General features: G+C 39.4%; 1 protein-coding gene across 3 annotated transcripts in view; it reads right to left on the bottom strand.

Annotated features, from left to right (window-relative positions):
* Positions 1-17600, bottom strand: part of tbl1xr1a (TBL1X/Y related 1a) — a 177432-nt gene that overhangs the window by 15198 nt on the left and 144634 nt on the right. For all 3 annotated transcript variants that reach the window (XM_063045776.1, XM_063045775.1, XM_063045773.1), the window contains 4 exons: positions 12037-12111; positions 7106-7233; positions 4789-4954; positions 4409-4510 (listed from right to left, as the gene is read on the bottom strand). In XM_063045776.1, the coding sequence (XP_062901846.1) occupies positions 4409-4510; positions 4789-4954; positions 7106-7233; positions 12037-12111 (471 nt within the window). The remainder of the gene's footprint in view (positions 1-4408; positions 4511-4788; positions 4955-7105; positions 7234-12036; positions 12112-17600) is intronic.

Genomic DNA, 17600 nt, shown 5'->3' with positions numbered 1-17600 from the left:
ACCCATCCAACCAGCATCCTCTTTGACTTTCTACCATCAGACAGGAGACTATGATGCACAGAAATAAGAGTGGCCAGGATCAGAAAGAGTTTCTTCCCCCAGACTATTAGGCCTTAGAACTCCCAGCCACATTGTATTCGAAGTGTTACTGCTTAATCTGTTCCGTACCTTACAATATTTAATATTGATGCATTTTAGTTTGTTATTTGTGTGCGATTCATCTGTAGGTTTTATCCAGCACATTTTCAATCTGAGTCTCAGTCTGGAAATGGTCCCCACTGTATGGAAAACATCATGTGTGGCCCCAGTACCCAAAAAGGACTAACCAAAAGTCCTGAATGACTATCCTCCAGTGGCCCTGACCTCACACATCATGAAGACACTAGAGGCTGGTCCTGGCCAGATCAGCCCTCAATCATCTACAGTTTGCCTACCAGGAGCACATTGGAGTCGATGATGCTGTCATCTACCTGCTGAACACAGCCTACCCCCACTTGGATAAGCACTGTGAGGATCATGTTTTTTGATTTCTCAAGTGTCCTCATTGCTAGGGGAAAGGCTCCGTTCAATACAGGTTGGCACTTCCACTGTATCCCAGATAATGGACTACTTGACTGGCAGACCACCGTTTGTGCGGCTTCAGAGCTGTCTGTCAGATATGGCTATAAGCAGCAGTGGGGTCCCACAAGAGACTTATTCCCCTTCCCATTTACACTGTATACCATGGACTTTAGATATAACACCGAGCCACGTTGTCTGCAGAAATTCTCTGATGACTCAGCAATAGTTGGGTGTATAAAGGGAGGACGGGAGGAAGAATACAGGGCCGTGATGAAGGACTTTGCCTTACTGATGTTTAGCTGCGGATGATTCACCTTGCACCATTTGACAAAGGAGATGGTGATGGACTTTAAGACTAAGCTTGCAGTGCTCTGTTAGGTAATGATGGTGAGGACCTACGAATAACTGGGGGACTGCACCTGGACGACAGGCTTGAGTGGAGCACCAACACAGAAGCTGTGTATAATAAGGGCCAGAGTCACCTCTATTTCCTGTGGAGGCCGAGGTCCTTTGGAGCAGACCTATCCTTCACATGTTTTACCAGTCTGTTGTCACCAATACAATCTTCTATGCAATGATGTGCTGGGGCAATGGCATCAACACGGGTGATGCCAACAGGCTCTATAGACTGATTAGAATGGCAGGCTGTTATAGGAGTCAAACTGGATACACTGGAGGCTGCAGTAGAACAAAGGACCCTATGGAAAATACTGGCAATTCTGGACAATGTTCTCACCCTCTGCATGCCACCTTGGCTGAACAGAGGAGCACTTTTAGTAATACGCTAAGACAACTGCGCTGCTCTGAAGTGCGCTATATGAGGTCATTCTTACCCTTGGTCACTAGGCTCTATATGAGTCAATCTATAACCATGGAAGTGATGAACCCCTATTGGTGTAATAGGGAATATAAGGCTAGATGGAAGGAAATAGAATTTGGATTAGTTGACAGTTTTCCTCTACAGGCCTCAATAGCTGACAAAGGATTGATGGCCCAGTTGGAAAAATTTAAAAACAGTTGGATAAATCTTACATTAAAAGTATGGCAGAAGGTGGTTAATTCATGTGGAATTAATAACATGTTAAAACTCTTTAGATGGTGTGCATATGATACCGAATTCCTTCCCAACAGAGGAGATAAAAAATTTGAGCTATGGATAAAGTAAGGTCTTACAACGTACCTCTCATTTATAGATAAAAGAGTATTACAAAGTTTCCAAATCCTGCAGGACAAACATGGCCTAGAACATAATGACTTTTTTAGGTACCTTCAAGTACGAAACTATGTTAACCAGAGTTGTAGATATACAGACCTATCAACAGTAGAATTAGAATTTTTCAAGATTCTGAATTCGGCTTGCAGTTCAATACCTAGTAAATCAGTTTCTCGATTATATAATGCACTCTCCCATGCTAAAAATGTAAATACACTGTATATTAAAGAGAAGTGGGAGAAAGAAGCGGGGTTGGTACTTTCAGAGGAGGCTTGGGGGAAAATCTGCAGCTTTCAATGGTCCTCGACTAATTCTTTGACTTGGAGAGAACATTGTTGAAAAAACATTATAAGATACTTCAAGACCCCATATCAGGAAAAATATAAAGATACAAACGTGACGTGTTGGAGAAGCTGCGGCTCCAAGGATTTTCATATTTTCTGGGATTGCCCCAAATTAAGTCTATATTGGGAAGGTATTCATAGAACATTAGTTAAGGTACTTAGGTCCCAGATACCTCTAAACTTTGAGACGCTCTATTTGGGGCATGTATTGTTTCTTGAACAGAAGGAAGATATAAAGTTGCTGCAGGCCCTCTTAGCGGCAAGTAAGAAATGAATCACTAGAAAGTGGCTAAATCCAATACCACCTACATTAGAAGATTGGCACGAAATTATCTTGGAAATATTTAAAATGGAGAAGTTGACTTACTCCCTGAGAATTCAAAAAGAAAAATTTTATCAAATCTGGAATAAATGGATTGAATATATAACCCCAATGCGAGCAGACTTTAGATGACTCTCCTAATGATTTATACTGCTCTTCTCATCAACACAGTAATATTGCTAACGTAAGCACCCCTAGTCTAAATGTCTTTTTTTTGTTTTCTTTTGGAAAATAGAGAATTAACACAAGTAAAGGGAATGATTTGGGAAAGGGATAAAAAATGAAAAAAATTATTAAATAAGTACATAGGGATTGGATAATTATGTCTGCGGGCAGGAGCAAGCATGAACAAATTAGGATATAAGCACCTACAATGGTTGTTACATAGGCTTATATACAACATTTTGGACCAGTGGAAATGGTCCAGAAGAGTTATATGGAAACTATTATTACCATTTTTCTTAAAAACTAATACCATTACTTAGCCTAATAGATTAGAATTACCACAGTACATAATTATCTATTTAAGTGTCTAATTTCCTTTTATATCATCTCAATGTGTACTTAAGAATGTATAAATAATTATAGTTTTATACATATAAAAAAATGGAAAAGGTTATATGTGTGAAAAAAGTACATGATATTTGTGAATTCCTTATCCAAATAAAAATAAAATTTTTAAAAAAAGGAAGTGATGAACCCCTTCTGTTAGACTGCTTGAGTTAACTTCTTTCTAATTTCTCTTCTAATATTTGTATATCTGTGCACTTGTAATGCTACTGTGGCACTGTAATTTGCTTTAGGATCAATAAAGTATCTATCTTACCTTCAGAAATTATGGTGTGTTATGTGTACTATTGTGCTTTACACCCTGGTTCGAAGAAACATTGTCCCATTTTCAGATACATTATATGGCTATATACATTATACACATGCATGTAATTAAATGACAATAAATTTCACCTGACTGACTTTATAGTGACAGATAAAGCAGAAAGTGAATCACAAGTAGTAAAATCAAAGGCATTTCCAAGTGAAGGTTTATTAAGGGAAAGCATAAAAGATTTTGTGATCCAGTATCACATCTATTCAATAGCTGAAAATCAGAGAATTAGTCAGCAGACTCAATGACGACTGAATGGTCAGTTGTGAGTAGAATGCTTAGCTGAGAGTGAGTTAGGGATCTTCAGAAAAAGGTGGTGGGGCATGACTGAGGGGAACATTCCAGATTAAAATGTTTTTATAGTTTCATCACAACATATCTGTAGTCTGAATAGTTCCCATGCAAATTGTTACTTGGGCATTTCAAATCCAGCAAAAAAATTTGACCTTACACAAATATATAGCTCAAAATCATTCTCTAAGCAAGCCATTGTACATCTGCATCGTATTGCAGACTCAACTTTCTTTACCCTATCAGTTTTTAAAAGAAAAAGAAGCTCTTAAAATAAATGTTGGTCTAGAAAGAAAGCAAACTTTACCAGGAAATTTTGTGAAACAACTTGTAAATTTAAACAAGCTTACCAGAAAAACAGGAAAGTAAAGCCAATAAGTGGAGGAATTTAAAAATATATTAAAATATGAGAACTACTTTGACTTGAGTTACAGTCTGCCCTTTCTGGTGGATAATACTAAAGTAAAAAAAAAATCAATTTTGAAAGCAATGTTGAATTGCAGACGCAAAAACGAATTAGTGACATTGGCCAGAGATATTATTACAGCATGCCATATCTACATAAGCAGTTTCCACTGTGGAGTAAACATAAACATCTGGGATTGAAAAATGTTGACAGCAAAATTTGTAAAGCTATGAGAGCTCATTATTGAACTGATCTTAAAATATGGTGAAAGACAGTTCTGCTTCCATAAAATATGTCTGCCTCTCTGACTAAAGCATTAGATTATATATTAAAATTCAATTAAATCTGAATTCTGCTAGCACACTTTCAAATCACTAGTGGTACTTACTGAACCATCCGATGCACTAGCACCCACTTTATCACCACCTGCATTCCAACACACTTCAAAGATTCCTCCCGTTCCCCTGTAGCTATGGACAAGAGAGCCTGTCTGTAAATTAACACACAAATAAATATCAAACATGGAGGCAACATCAAAGGAATGAATGTCCAAATAATAGTGTGTACTAAAAATTAAATTGCACTTAAACAGAAGGGGGAAGGTGAAAATATTCACCACTAACTCAGAGGTAAACAGTGCAGTCATACGTACAGAAGTTATTGTTTTTCCTGTTATAAGAGGCTTCGGTATGCTTTTATACTGTAAACAAAGGGTAAAATTTTGCTATAAGTGGAATTTAACCAGTCTTCAGGAATGACAATATATACCTGTGTATTCCAGATGTGAACACACTTATCAAAGGAGCCACTGGCCAGGTATCTTCCATCTGGGCTGAAGGCTACACTGTATACAGGTTCCTGGTGTTTGGTCAAGGTGTGGATACAGATGCCTCGGTCCACGTCCCATAATCGTACAGTAGAATCAAAGGATGCACTGTGGACCAATATTAGAAATCCTAAATGCATGCCATGACCGTATCAGCAGATTCCATAACTTCTTTCAGCATAAACATAAAGGCACTTTTATTAGTTTTCCTATCTAGCTAAAGAAATATAATTTAAAATAATGGCCAGATTTTATTTTAAAATTAGTTTTTATTAAAACACCATTTCTTTTCACCTCCAGCCCCAGATCAGAAATGTTCGACTTGCACTGGTTTCTTCTTCATCTTCCTAACACTCAACTGGAGATCATAAAACAAAGCAGCAAATTTAGGCCACTGAGTCTGCTCAGCCATTTCATCATGGCTCAATTAATTTTCTCCTTCAAACTTGTTCTCCTGCCTTCTTCCCGTAACCTCTGACACCCTTACAAATCAAGAATCTAATATATAAATAATATTTAAATATATCTAATGATTTGGACTCCACAGTCATCTGTGGTAATGAATTCCACAGATTCAACAGATTCAATACACTCCGGCTAAAGAAATCCCTACTCATTTCTGTTCTAAAGGGACATTCTTCTATTCTAAGGCTGTGTCCTCTAATCCTAGATTATGCCACTATTGGAAATATCCTCTCCATGACTCTTCTATCTAGACCTTTTGATATTTCGAATGTTTCAGAGATTCCCCCCACCATTCTTCTGAACTCCAGTGAGTACAGGCCCAGAGCCATCAAATGCTCCTCACATGTTAACCCTATCATTCCCTGAATCTTTCTTGTGAGCCTCTTCTCCAATGCCAGCAAATCCTGCATTAGATATGGGCCCCAAAACTGCTCACAATACTCCATGTGATTTGACCCATTGCTTTAAAGCCTCAGCATTACATCCTTGCTTTCATATTCTAGTCCTCTTGAGATGAATTCAAACATTCCATTTGCCTTCCTTACCAACCTACAAGTTAACTTTTTGGGAATCTGTACTTGGACTCTTAAGTTACTTTGCACTTTCAATTGCTGAATTGCTTCCCATTTAGAGAATACCCATGTGGGCGCTTTAGAGATGCAGATGAGATTTATCAGGATGCTGCCAGGATTAGAGAACATGTCTTATGTGGAAAGGTTAAGCAAGCTAGAGCTTTTTTATTGGGATAAAAAAAACCCAAAGGAGTAGGAGGTGTATAGATTATAAGAGGATAGGTAGATCACCTTCTTCCCAGGGCAACAATAGTCCACACCAGAGACATCCTTTTACAGTGAGTGGAGGAAGGTTTAAGGGAGATTAAGGCCTTCGTAAATCAAAGTATTGAGTACAGGAGATATGACGTTATGTTGAAGTTGTATAAAACATTGGTGAGGCTTAATTTGGAGTATTGTGTGTAGTTGTGGTCAACCAGCCATGGGAAAGATATAAATAAGTTTCAAAGAGTATGGAGAAAATTTACAAGGATATTGCCAGGTCTGGAGGACCCGAGTTATGTGGAAAGATTGAATAAATTAGGATTTTATTCCTTGGGATGTAGAGGATTGAGATTTGACAAAGGTATAGATAGGATAAATGCAACAAGTGGAGCTCATGGGTTAAGGGTGAAAGGTGAAAATTTTAAGGGAAAACATGAGAGAAATCTTCACTCAGAGGGTCATGAGATAGAGCTGTCAGTGCAAGTGGTGCATGCGATCTCGATTTCAATGTTTAAGAGAAGTTTGGATAGGTACAAGGATGGTGATGGTACAGATAGCAATAGTCCCAACGCAGCTCAATGGGAGTGGGTAGCTTATATGGCTCAGCATGGGTTAGATGGGCCTGTTTCTGTGCTGTGCTTTCCTATGACTCTACAAAATGTCAGAGGTAGGTCCCCCCACCCCCCAATAAACTGCAGTAAGTGCCCGGAATGCACTGCTGGATGTAGTAGTTGAAGCTAACACATTTAAGAGACTTAGGCAGGTATGTGGATGAAATAAAAATGGAAGGTTATAGGCTATGTATGTGGGAGGGGTTAGATTGATCATGGAGTAGGTTTATGTAGGTCGGTACAACAACATGGGTTGAAGTTCCATATTGTGTTCAACTGTCTTATGAAAGGTGCTATATAGATACAAGTTGCTGTTGCTCATCACGTGTCTTTGGAGCTAGGATGCTCCTATAGAGAAAAAACACTATTTGGAATTTGGAATTATACAGAAATATTTCTTTTCATACCTTGCTAACATAAGGTTGGCATTTGGATTGTTAGTACCAGGTCCTGTGGGACTCCACTTGATTGTGTAGATTTCCTTGTTGTGCGCCTGCAAATCATGGACACATGCATCCTGCTTCATGCTCCAAATCTAGGTGTAACAATATTGCATGAAAACATAAAACATACCTCAGTAAGCATGTTCATCTGCTACACAAACGTGCCCAACAATGTAGTTAGATCTTTCATTCTTTCTTAAGTAAAATAGAAGCAAACTTACCATAATAAATTGGACAATTGTTTGTGAACTGTCAGATTCAAAGATGATACCAAGAATGGAAATGCTGGATTATAAAAGGGAAGATGCTTTCTACACCAAATTTATCAGACTAGTTTTCTGTTTTGAGTATCAATGGGGTTCACTGCCAGACACTGATCAATAAAACAACAAAGCAGTTGCCATTATCCTAAGTGCTGGGAAGAATTCAAAGAAGTACTTTATAATTATTTTCTAATCATTCTTACCAGCAATTACTTGCAAATGGATATTAACTGCAGAAATATTTATCAAGGCAAGGCCTTTCAAAAGATCTTTAATGGATACATTTGATTGATATTTCAAAGGATTACCAATAAAAATAACTAACCGCTATAAAACAAAGCTCCTTGTTTTCTGAGGGAATGGCCTTAACCAAAGTTATTATCTGACAATGGACCATGACCAGAATCCATTGGGCAAAATCACTTTGCAACTCCAGTGGATTTCATATGCAAAAGGTGTTGAAAATTTGTACTTCATGTCTGCAGACGATTCCTCAAGAACAACACAGAAGGGTGGATGTGGCCAGGCCAGAGTATTTATTTAAGGACATTGCATTACCTGCTGTAACTGTGATGCAAAGATGCTCAGAAGTGATTTTTTTTTTTGTATACATCTCATGCATTCTACATAGTAGATGTGTGTGTGCACAAAATATCAATGCATAGTTAGATTGTCCCTGATCATACATCATCTGACAGGTACTACAGATCCTTCACACTCTCTACAAGTTCATTGTGAGCTAGATCTCAACTAACAAAATGACCAAGTACAGGAAGGAGATAAGAGAATATAGTGGCAGGGAGTCAAAACAACAATCTTTTCACTAATGTCAGCAAAATAAAAGAGGCCACTGACTTCAGGAAGCAGGGAAGAGTACACACCCCTGTATGTATCAATGGTGCTGAGGTGGAGGTGGTAGAGACCTTCTAGTTCCTAGGTCGAAACATCACCAATAGCTTACCCTGGTGGACACCATAAATTTGGAATATTATTGTCACGTGTAGCAAAATAGTGATGAGCTTGTCCTGCATAATGTTCATACATTACACCGGGCACTGAGGTAGAACAAGTTCTACCTCAATTCAATGTCAACGTAAAACAATAAAAGAATGCAGAATACAGATGCAGAGAAACTGCAGTGGAGGTTTTAAAAAAAAAGGTGCAAGATCATAACAAGGTCACAAGTCTCTTACCGTACTAGAGAACTATTTAATGATCTTACAACAACAGGACAGAAGCTGACCTTGACCTTGAACCTGGTATATATGCTTTCAGGATTTTGTAGCTTTTGTGGTGGGTGGGGTCCTTCATAAAGCTGGCTGCTTTATTAAAGCAGCAAGCAGCATACAGATAGAGTCCATTGGGGGGTGGGGAGTTTTCTGTGATGTGCTGAGCTGTGTCCACAACTCACTGCATTTCCTTGGCCAAGAAAGCACACCAAAACTGCAATCTTCTCAAAAGGCTCAGGAGAATCAGCATGTCCCCATTGACCTTCACCAACTTTTATAAGCCTGCTTTCCAGATGTATCAGTTTTGAATAGCAAATGCTCTACCTGAGACAGCAAGAAATTGCAGAGAATTGTGGATTCAATTGCAGTTCAGTCCATCACCAAAATCAGACTTTCTTTCATGACTGTCCACAACTCCCACTGCTTCGGGAAAGTAGCCAGCATAATCATTCCCACCCCAGACATTTTCTCTTCTCCCCATTCCACTGGGTAATAGACACAGAAGCTTGAATATAATACGCACGACCAGGCTCAACTTCAGTTTCTATCTCTCTGTTATAAGATTCTTGCACAGACCTGTGTCACGATGAAGACTTCACAATGTTCTTAGCACCTCAACTACTAATTTTTGTAAATACATCCAGCGACCCAACTTCCAGGCTACCGAATTCCAGAGATCCACAACTCCATAAAGAATTTTTTAAAAATCTTATGCATCTCAGTCTTAAATGACTACCCCTTCATCCTGGAACTATATTGCTTGCTGTAGATTTGCCTGTTGAGGAAAGCATCTTATCCTGCCATAACCCCCTTAGGATTTTATAAGTTTCAATAAGACAACTCTTCCGTCAAAATTCCAGCTTCTTTAGCTGCACTCATGCCTTGGATGAGCCAAATGAACCTGTTTGGAACTTAGTCCACGTCTTTACTGGAGTTAACACAGACTGCATTTAACTATCCTCTCTTGTACACTTTGAAACGTACAAGATCCTAAAGGGATTGGACAGGCTAGATGCAGGAAGATTGTTCCCGATGTTGGGGAAGTCCAGAACGAGGGGCCACAGCTTGAGGATAGAGGGGAAGCCTTTTAGGACCGAGATTAGGAAAAACTTCTTCACACAGAGAGTGGTGAATCTGTGGAATTCTCTCCCACAGGAAACTGTTGAGGCCAGTTCATTGGCTATGTTTAAGAGGGAGTTAGATATGGCCCTTGTGGCTACGGGGGTCAGGGGGTATGGAGGGAAGGCTGGAGCGGGGTTCTGAGTTGGAGGATCAGCCATGATCATAATAAATGGCGGTGCAGGCTCGAAGGGCCGAATGGCCTACTCCTGCACCTATTTTCTATGTTTCTATGATACCTCCTCAAAAAATTTCAGCCAGTCAGAATGATCCCCCTTGAACCTTCGCTGACTATTCTTGACTAAGCCATACTTTTTCAAATGCAGATTTTTCAAATGTAGATAAATCTTACCCCTCCAATAACATCCTTGAAATTTAATACTAAACTTGCTGACCTATAATTACCTGGCTTTTACCAAGGCATTTTTAAAAACAAAGGTCTTCCAGTCATTTAGAGTTGCTTTAAATTTTATTTCAAAGCCTCAGTAATTTCCTTTACTTTCTATAGCCTTGCAAGATTCATAGAAGAAATGAGCAAAGTGATAAATGGAAATACATAATTCAGTGTTTTTTTTTATCAATTCTTTTCAGAATGTATGCACCATTGATCAATTTAGTGCTGACCACTAACTCCTCTTAAGCAGATGGTGGTGAGTCATTTCTTAAAATGATGTAGGATAAGGTGATTGAGAATTCATATCTACCATCAATGAAGGAATACCAATATATTCCTAATTGACAATGATTGGTGAAGAAGAAGAAACCATGTTGGTGTTCTCACGCACTTGCTGTTGGATGGCCACCATCCTAAAATTGCATTCCTTGCATCACTGGCATGTGATTATTACAGTTCTGATTAGATAATCAGAATAACACCTCCTGGATGTTTAATTAGTAACCGAACAGCTATAGCAGATTTTCAAAGCATAACTTTTCTTATTTTTGAAACCATCCCAGACATTCACCAAAGTAAACAGAATAGTTAAAGCTGTGAGGTTTAAGCATTTCGGAAATTTAGTTTTCTATATTGTTAACTTTTACTTTTACAAAATCAGTTCTTTCCAATCATCAATGTCACTCTAAGTGATATCCATTGTTCTGCCCAATTTTTTTCTACACGTGTAGCATACATATTAGATTTTGTAAAACATTGAATGAATGCCTGTCAGATCAATAAATAACTCTTTCTAAAATTTGCAGCATGTGAAGTTTGTTAATGTCTGTAGGATGTTTGTCGATAGCTGGATTCTTAGCCGCATTCTTTCTTAACTTGAGCTTATCGTTTATGTGTTCAAATTTAATGCAGTTGAGAGCCCAAGGAATGTAGTGTGTCCAGGCATATGTGGACATGACTGAATGAAATAAGTGCCTATAAAATGTAAGTCTGTCTGGATTTGGGCTCATCCCTTACATAAGTAAAATTTAACGTACTTTGTCAGACCAAGGAATGTTGAGCGGACATGGAGGAATGAGAACAAAAGATCAAAGAATGTGCCTCTTTGTTCTGAGCTGCCTATGTTTCAATAAGTATTGTAAAATAGGCAGATGAGTTTAGGGCATGGAATTAGCAGCCATTAGTGAGACCTGGTTGCAGGAGGGGCAGGACTGGCAGCTCAATAATCCTGGGTTCCTTTGTTTAAAACGCAACAGAGCAGAAGGGATTAAGGGGTAAGGGTGGTCACTAGTTAGAACAGACTGTAAAACTTGTCTAGTGAGGCTTAATGGATGGAACTGAGGAATAAGAAAGGTATGACAACTTTAATGGGGTTGTATTATTGGCCTAACAGTCTGCAGAATTTAGAGAAACAAATCTGTAGAGGGATCACAGACTGTTGCAAAAAAAAACAAGGTTGTTATAGTAGGTGATTTTAATTTTCTATATTGACAGGGATTCCCAAACTGTAAAAGGTCTACTTGGGATAGAGTTGGTCAAATATGTTCAGGTAGTTGCAAAAGGTTCACAAACATGTTTCTTGCAACTGTATATATTTTGAACTGCTTTTTAGAGATTTTCTTTGGACTCCTGCTGGGGCTGGAAATCATGATTGTTATCTAGGACCCAGGGTTAGTTTCACAAGTAAGTTGGAATTCGGAGTTCCCTTGACTACAACAACCAAGTGGCGAAGGAATTGTTGTGACTCGCTATGCGGTTTATTTGTGCTGTCTGTTTTATGATAATAAATTAGGCTTACGTTACTTTGTTGTGCTTGTACACTTATTACCACGACCCTTGGACATGCAAATTCACAACTAGCTATGTGTTAAGAATTAAAATGTTGCTTACCTTTAAGGTCATGTCATCAGAACAAGATGCAAGTAGATTCCCAGTTGGATCCCACTTGATTGCATTCACTTCATTCTAAAAATCAGTGTCAGACTATGGTTATTAAAAATATAAAAGGCACCTCATTCATGTACACAGCAAGATATAGAACATTAAAATAATCTAGCAGAAGATCAAAAGAATCTGGCACATAATCAATAATTTATTTTTCTTTGCTAAACTTACAGTATTAATGTTTTAATGCCAAAGCAAAGAGACAAAAATACAGTCTTAGCTAAATGAAGAAATCAATGAAGTAAATAAAACAAAATTCCTTCTCTTTGAAGAACTAGCATTGTTTGAAATTCCATTTCACAAAAGGACCACGATCAATATTATGGGCGTCACAGGAAGTGATCCAAGATATTTATTTCACAACATACGTGAACAAGCAAACATCAAGGGAGAAATTAATCAATATTTTGCAAAGTCACAGCAAGGTCAGGAACAGTGAATGAAACAAGATTAGCAAACGGTTCAAGAATTAGGGTCCACATTAAAAAAAAATTGGGCAAAAAATATTCAGGGGGAGGTGAGATAAAAACACAAGATTGTTGGACAGATGGGAGGGATCATTGACAATGCTAAGGGCCATGCATATACAGCACTGCTGATTAATATATATAAAATAGGTGGAAGGCAGACCCCAATGATCCTTTGGCAGTCCTCGCAATCCTTTGTATGGTCATGCAGTCAGATGCCTTGCAGTTCCCGTACCAGATGGTGATGCAGCTGGTGAGGACAGTTTCGATGGTACTCCTGTTAAAAATTTGTTAAAATGGAGGGATGAGGCTCATTTGCCTCAGTCTCCTCAGGAAGTGATGACGCTGTTGTGCTTTCTTGATCATTAGGGTGATGTTGACGGACCAGATGAGACTCCCAAAAACTTTGTGCTCCTAAGTCTCTCCACAGAGGAGCCGTGTATGTGCAGTGAGGAGTGGTCAGGTGCATCTTCCCAAGGTCCACAATCACCTCTTTAATCTTGTCCACAATGAGTCTCCAAGTTGTTGTGTTTGCACCATTCTACCTCCTCTTTGTACACCATCACATCACTGTTGTTGATGAGGCTGTTATGCCTTCAGCAAACTTGATGATAAGGTTGAAACTGGATCCTAGCAATGCAGTCATAAATCAGCAGCTAGCTGAGCATATAGCCCAAGACGGAGCTGGAGATGTTTCTGTAACATGGACTGATTGTGACCTTTCAGTCAAGAAGTCCAGGATCCAGTGGAGGTGCTGAGGCCCAATGAGGACAATGTACCCACCAGGTTCTGAGGAATGCTGAGCTCAAGTCAATAATTACCATCTGGCATACGCACCATTTTCAGAGGGCCAATTTGAGCGATAGGTGAACTGGAATGAGCCCAATGTAGATAGGATTTAATGTGACCCATAACCAGCCGCACAGAGCACTTCATTATTGTTGAGGTCAGTGCCACTAGATGACAGCCTTTGAGGCAGGTTATTGTCACCTTTTGGCACCGGGATGATGGTGGCCATCTTGAAGTCTGAGGAGGTAGTGGACTGTTCCAGAGAGGTGTTGAAGATGTCAGTTAGAACCTTAATTAACCGGTCTGCACAGTAACTCAGCACCCGACCAGGTATGTTATCAGGCCTGTCACTTTATGTGGTTTGTCCCTAGCTAGAGTCTTCCCCACATCAGCCGTGGCCAGACAGAATGCTGACTCCTCGGGGGAAGGGTGGGGGGTTTCCTTGCCGGCACATCATCCCATGCATCAATTGAGCATAAAAGAATGACAGAACCATTCAACTGGGACTGGCACACAATCCAGTGGACCAAACAACATGCAGCTGCAGCATAATTCCATGTTATTTTAAGTAAATTGTAGTCTTCCTGCTTTACGCAATATTAAAATAAGGTCAAAATAAATAATTTTGTGGTTAAAATTGTTGATCGTGCAAGACCTGATAACATTGGATGTCATCTGGTAAAGTTCACTTCTAAAAATACCTCTACCTCCCCACAACCCTTCCATTTTTTCCTACTACCTTGCTCTCCCTATGAAACACTACATTCAATGACATAGAAACATAGAAAATAGGTGCAGGAGTAGGCCATTCGGCCCTTTGAGCCTGCACTGCCATTCAGTATGATCATGGCTGATCATCCAACTCAGAACCCTGTACCGGCCTTCCCTCCATACCCCCTGATCCCTTTAGCCACAAGGGCCATATCTAACTCCCTCTTAAATTTAGCCAATGAACTGGCCTCAACTGTTTCCTGTGGCAGAGAATTCCACAGATTCACCACTCTCTGTGTGAAGAAGTTTTTCCTAATCTCGGTCCTAAAAGGCTTCCCCTTTATCCTCAAACTGTGACCCCTTGTTCTGGACTTCCCCAACATCGGGAACAATCTTCCTGCATCTAGCCTGTCCAATCCCTTTAGGATTTTATACGTTTCAATCAGATCCCCCCTCAATCTTCTAAATTCCAACGAGTATAAGCCGAGTTCATCCAGTCTTTCATCATATGAAAGTCCTGCCATCCCAGGAATCAATCTGGTGAACCTTCTTTGTACTCCCTCTATGGCAAGGATGTCTTTCCTCAGATTAGGGGACCAAAACTGCACACAATACTCCAGGTGTGGTCTCACCAAGGCCTTGTACAACTGCAGTAGTACCTCCCTGCTCCTGTACTCGAATCCTCTTGCTATAAATGCCAGCATACCATTCGCCTTTTTCACCGCCTGCTATACCTGCATGCCCACTTTCAATGACTGGTGTATAATGACATCCAGGTCTCGTTGCACCTCCCCTTTTCCTAATCGGCCATCATTCAGATAATAATCTGTTTTCCTGTTTTTGCCACCAAAGTGGATAACTTCACATTTATCCATATTAAATTGCATCTGCCATGAATTTGTCCACTCACCTAACCTATCCAAGTCACCCTGCATCCCCTTAGCAGCCTCCTCACAGCTAACACTGCCACCCAGCTTCGTGTCATCCGCAAACTTGGAGATGCTGCATTTAATTCCCTCTTCTAAGTCATTAATATATATTGTAAACAACTGGGGTCCCAGCACTGAGCCTTGCGGTACCCCACTAGTCACTGCCTGCCATTCTGAAAAGGTCTCGTTTATTCCCACTCTTTTCTTCCTGTCTGCTAACCAATTCTCTACCCACACCAATACCTTACCCCCAATACCGTTTGCTTTAAATCTGCACACTAATCTCCTGTCTGGGACCTTGTCAAAAGCCTTTTGAAAATCCAAATATACCACGTCCACTGGTTCTCCCCTATCCACTCTACTAGTTACATCCTCATAAAATTCTATGAGATTCGTCAGACATGATTTTCCTTTCACAAATCCATGCTGACTTTGTCCGATGATTTCACCACTTTCCAAATGTGCTATTATCACATCTTTGATAACTGACTCTAGCAGTTTCCCCACCACCGATGTTAGGCTAACCGGTCTATAATTCCCTGGTTTCTCTCTCCCTCCTTTTTTAAAAAGTGGGGTTACATTAGCCACTCTCCAATCCAGAATCTAAAGAGTTTTGAAAAATTATCACTAATGCATCCACTATTTCTTGGGCTACTTCCTTAAGCACTCTAGGATTTATCTGCCCTGGGGATTTATCTGCCTTCAATCCCTTCAATTTACCTAACACCACTTCCCTACTAACATGTATTTCACTCAGTTCCTCCATCTCACTGGACCCTCTGTCCCCTACTATTTCCGGAAGATTATTTATGTCCTCCTTAGTGAAGACAGAACCAAAGTAATTATTCAATTGGTCTGCCATGTCCTTGCTCCCCATAATCAATTCACCTGTTTCTGTCTGTAGGGGACCTACATTTGTCTTAACCAATCTTTTTCTTTTCGCATATCTATAAAAGCTTTTACAGTCAGTTTTTATGTTCCCTGCCAGCTTTCTCTCATAATCTTTTTTCCCCTTCCTAATTAAGCCCTTTGTCCTCCTCTGCTGAACTCTGAATTTCTCCCAGTCCTCAGGTGAGCCACTTTTTCTGGCTAATGTGTATGCTTCTTCTTTGGAGTTGATACTATCCCTAATTTCCCTTGTCAGCCACGGGTGCACTACCTTCCTTGATTTATTCTTTTGCCAAACTGGGATGAACAATTGTTGTAGTTCATCCATGCGATCTTTAAATGCTTGCCATTGCATATCCACCATCAACCCTTTAAGTGTCATTTGCCAGTCTATCTTAGCTAATTCACGTCTCATACCTTCAAAGTTACCCATCTTTAAGTTCAGAACCTTTGTTTCTGAATTAACTATGTCACTCTCCATCTTAATGAAGAATTCCACCATATTATGGTCACTCTTACCCAAGGGACCTCTCACGACAAGATTGCTAATTAATCCTTCCTCATTGCTCAATACCCAGTCTAGAATAGCCTGCTCTCTAGTTGGTTCCTCGACATGTTGGTTCAAAAAACCATCCCGCATACATTCCAAGAAATCCTCTTCCTCAGCACCCTTACCAATTTGGTTCACCCAATCTACATGTAGATTGAAGTCACCCATTATAACTGCTGTTCCTTTATTGCATACATTTCTAATTTCCTGTTTAATACCATCCCCAACCTCACTACTACTGTTAGGTGGCCTGTACACAACTCCCACCAGCGTTTTCTGCCCCTTAGTATTATGCAGCTCTACCCATATCGATTCCACATCCTCCCGGCTTATGTCCTTCCTTTCTATTGCGTTAATCTCCTCTCTAACCAGCAACGCCACCCCACCTCCTTTTCTTTCATGTCTATCCCTCCTGAATATTGAATATCCCTGAATGTTGACATCATCAATGGCCGACTGGAAGCAGAATTTAAGATTATGTATTCATTTCATGAAAGTTACAAATAAGCCAAATGAACCCTCCAAAGAAAAACTACATTTTACAATTAAACTTCAAATGCAAAATATTTCTTTTCTTGAACAATGAGTTATGGTATTGTTTAACTCAATCAAATTTTATGTTTCAAAAACCATTTTGCAAAGAAAACAAGTGGTGCCTGTTGAACAAAAGAAATCACATTCTTGCATCTTTAGCTTAACCTTTATCTCATAACCTGTGAGTGAAGAATTTCGTACCCTAGTTCAAAAAAAATTACAAAGACTTTCACGTTCAGAGACGTTTTTGATATAGAGATGCTTGCAAGCAAAGTGCACTATTGATAGCACTCAACTAGGAAACCAACATGAATTTAAGTATTGAACAATGAATCCTAATTTTCAAGCTTTCTCAAAGAGAAACGTCAATCTCAGCCAATATTGTAAGCAAGTATTGTATTTTATTGATTGCGAAAGCAGTGGACGCAGAGATCCTGCAGGACTATGAAAAAGGAACCATTCAAATGAGAAACCACTACAAGATATAAATAGCTAATTGCAACAAGTTGATTTAGAGGCTCAACTAACAATGAAATATTTGTGTGTGTATATGTGTATATATATGTATGTGTATGTGTGTATATATATATATATATATATATATATATACACACACACACACACACACACACACATACATAC

The sequence above is a fragment of the Mobula hypostoma genome, chromosome 4 (assembly GCF_963921235.1).
Source record: "Mobula hypostoma chromosome 4, sMobHyp1.1, whole genome shotgun sequence".
NCBI lineage: Eukaryota > Metazoa > Chordata > Chondrichthyes > Myliobatiformes > Myliobatidae > Mobula > Mobula hypostoma.
The sequence above is the reverse complement of the archived record's forward strand: the minus strand, read 5'-3'. Positions and strand labels throughout refer to the sequence as shown.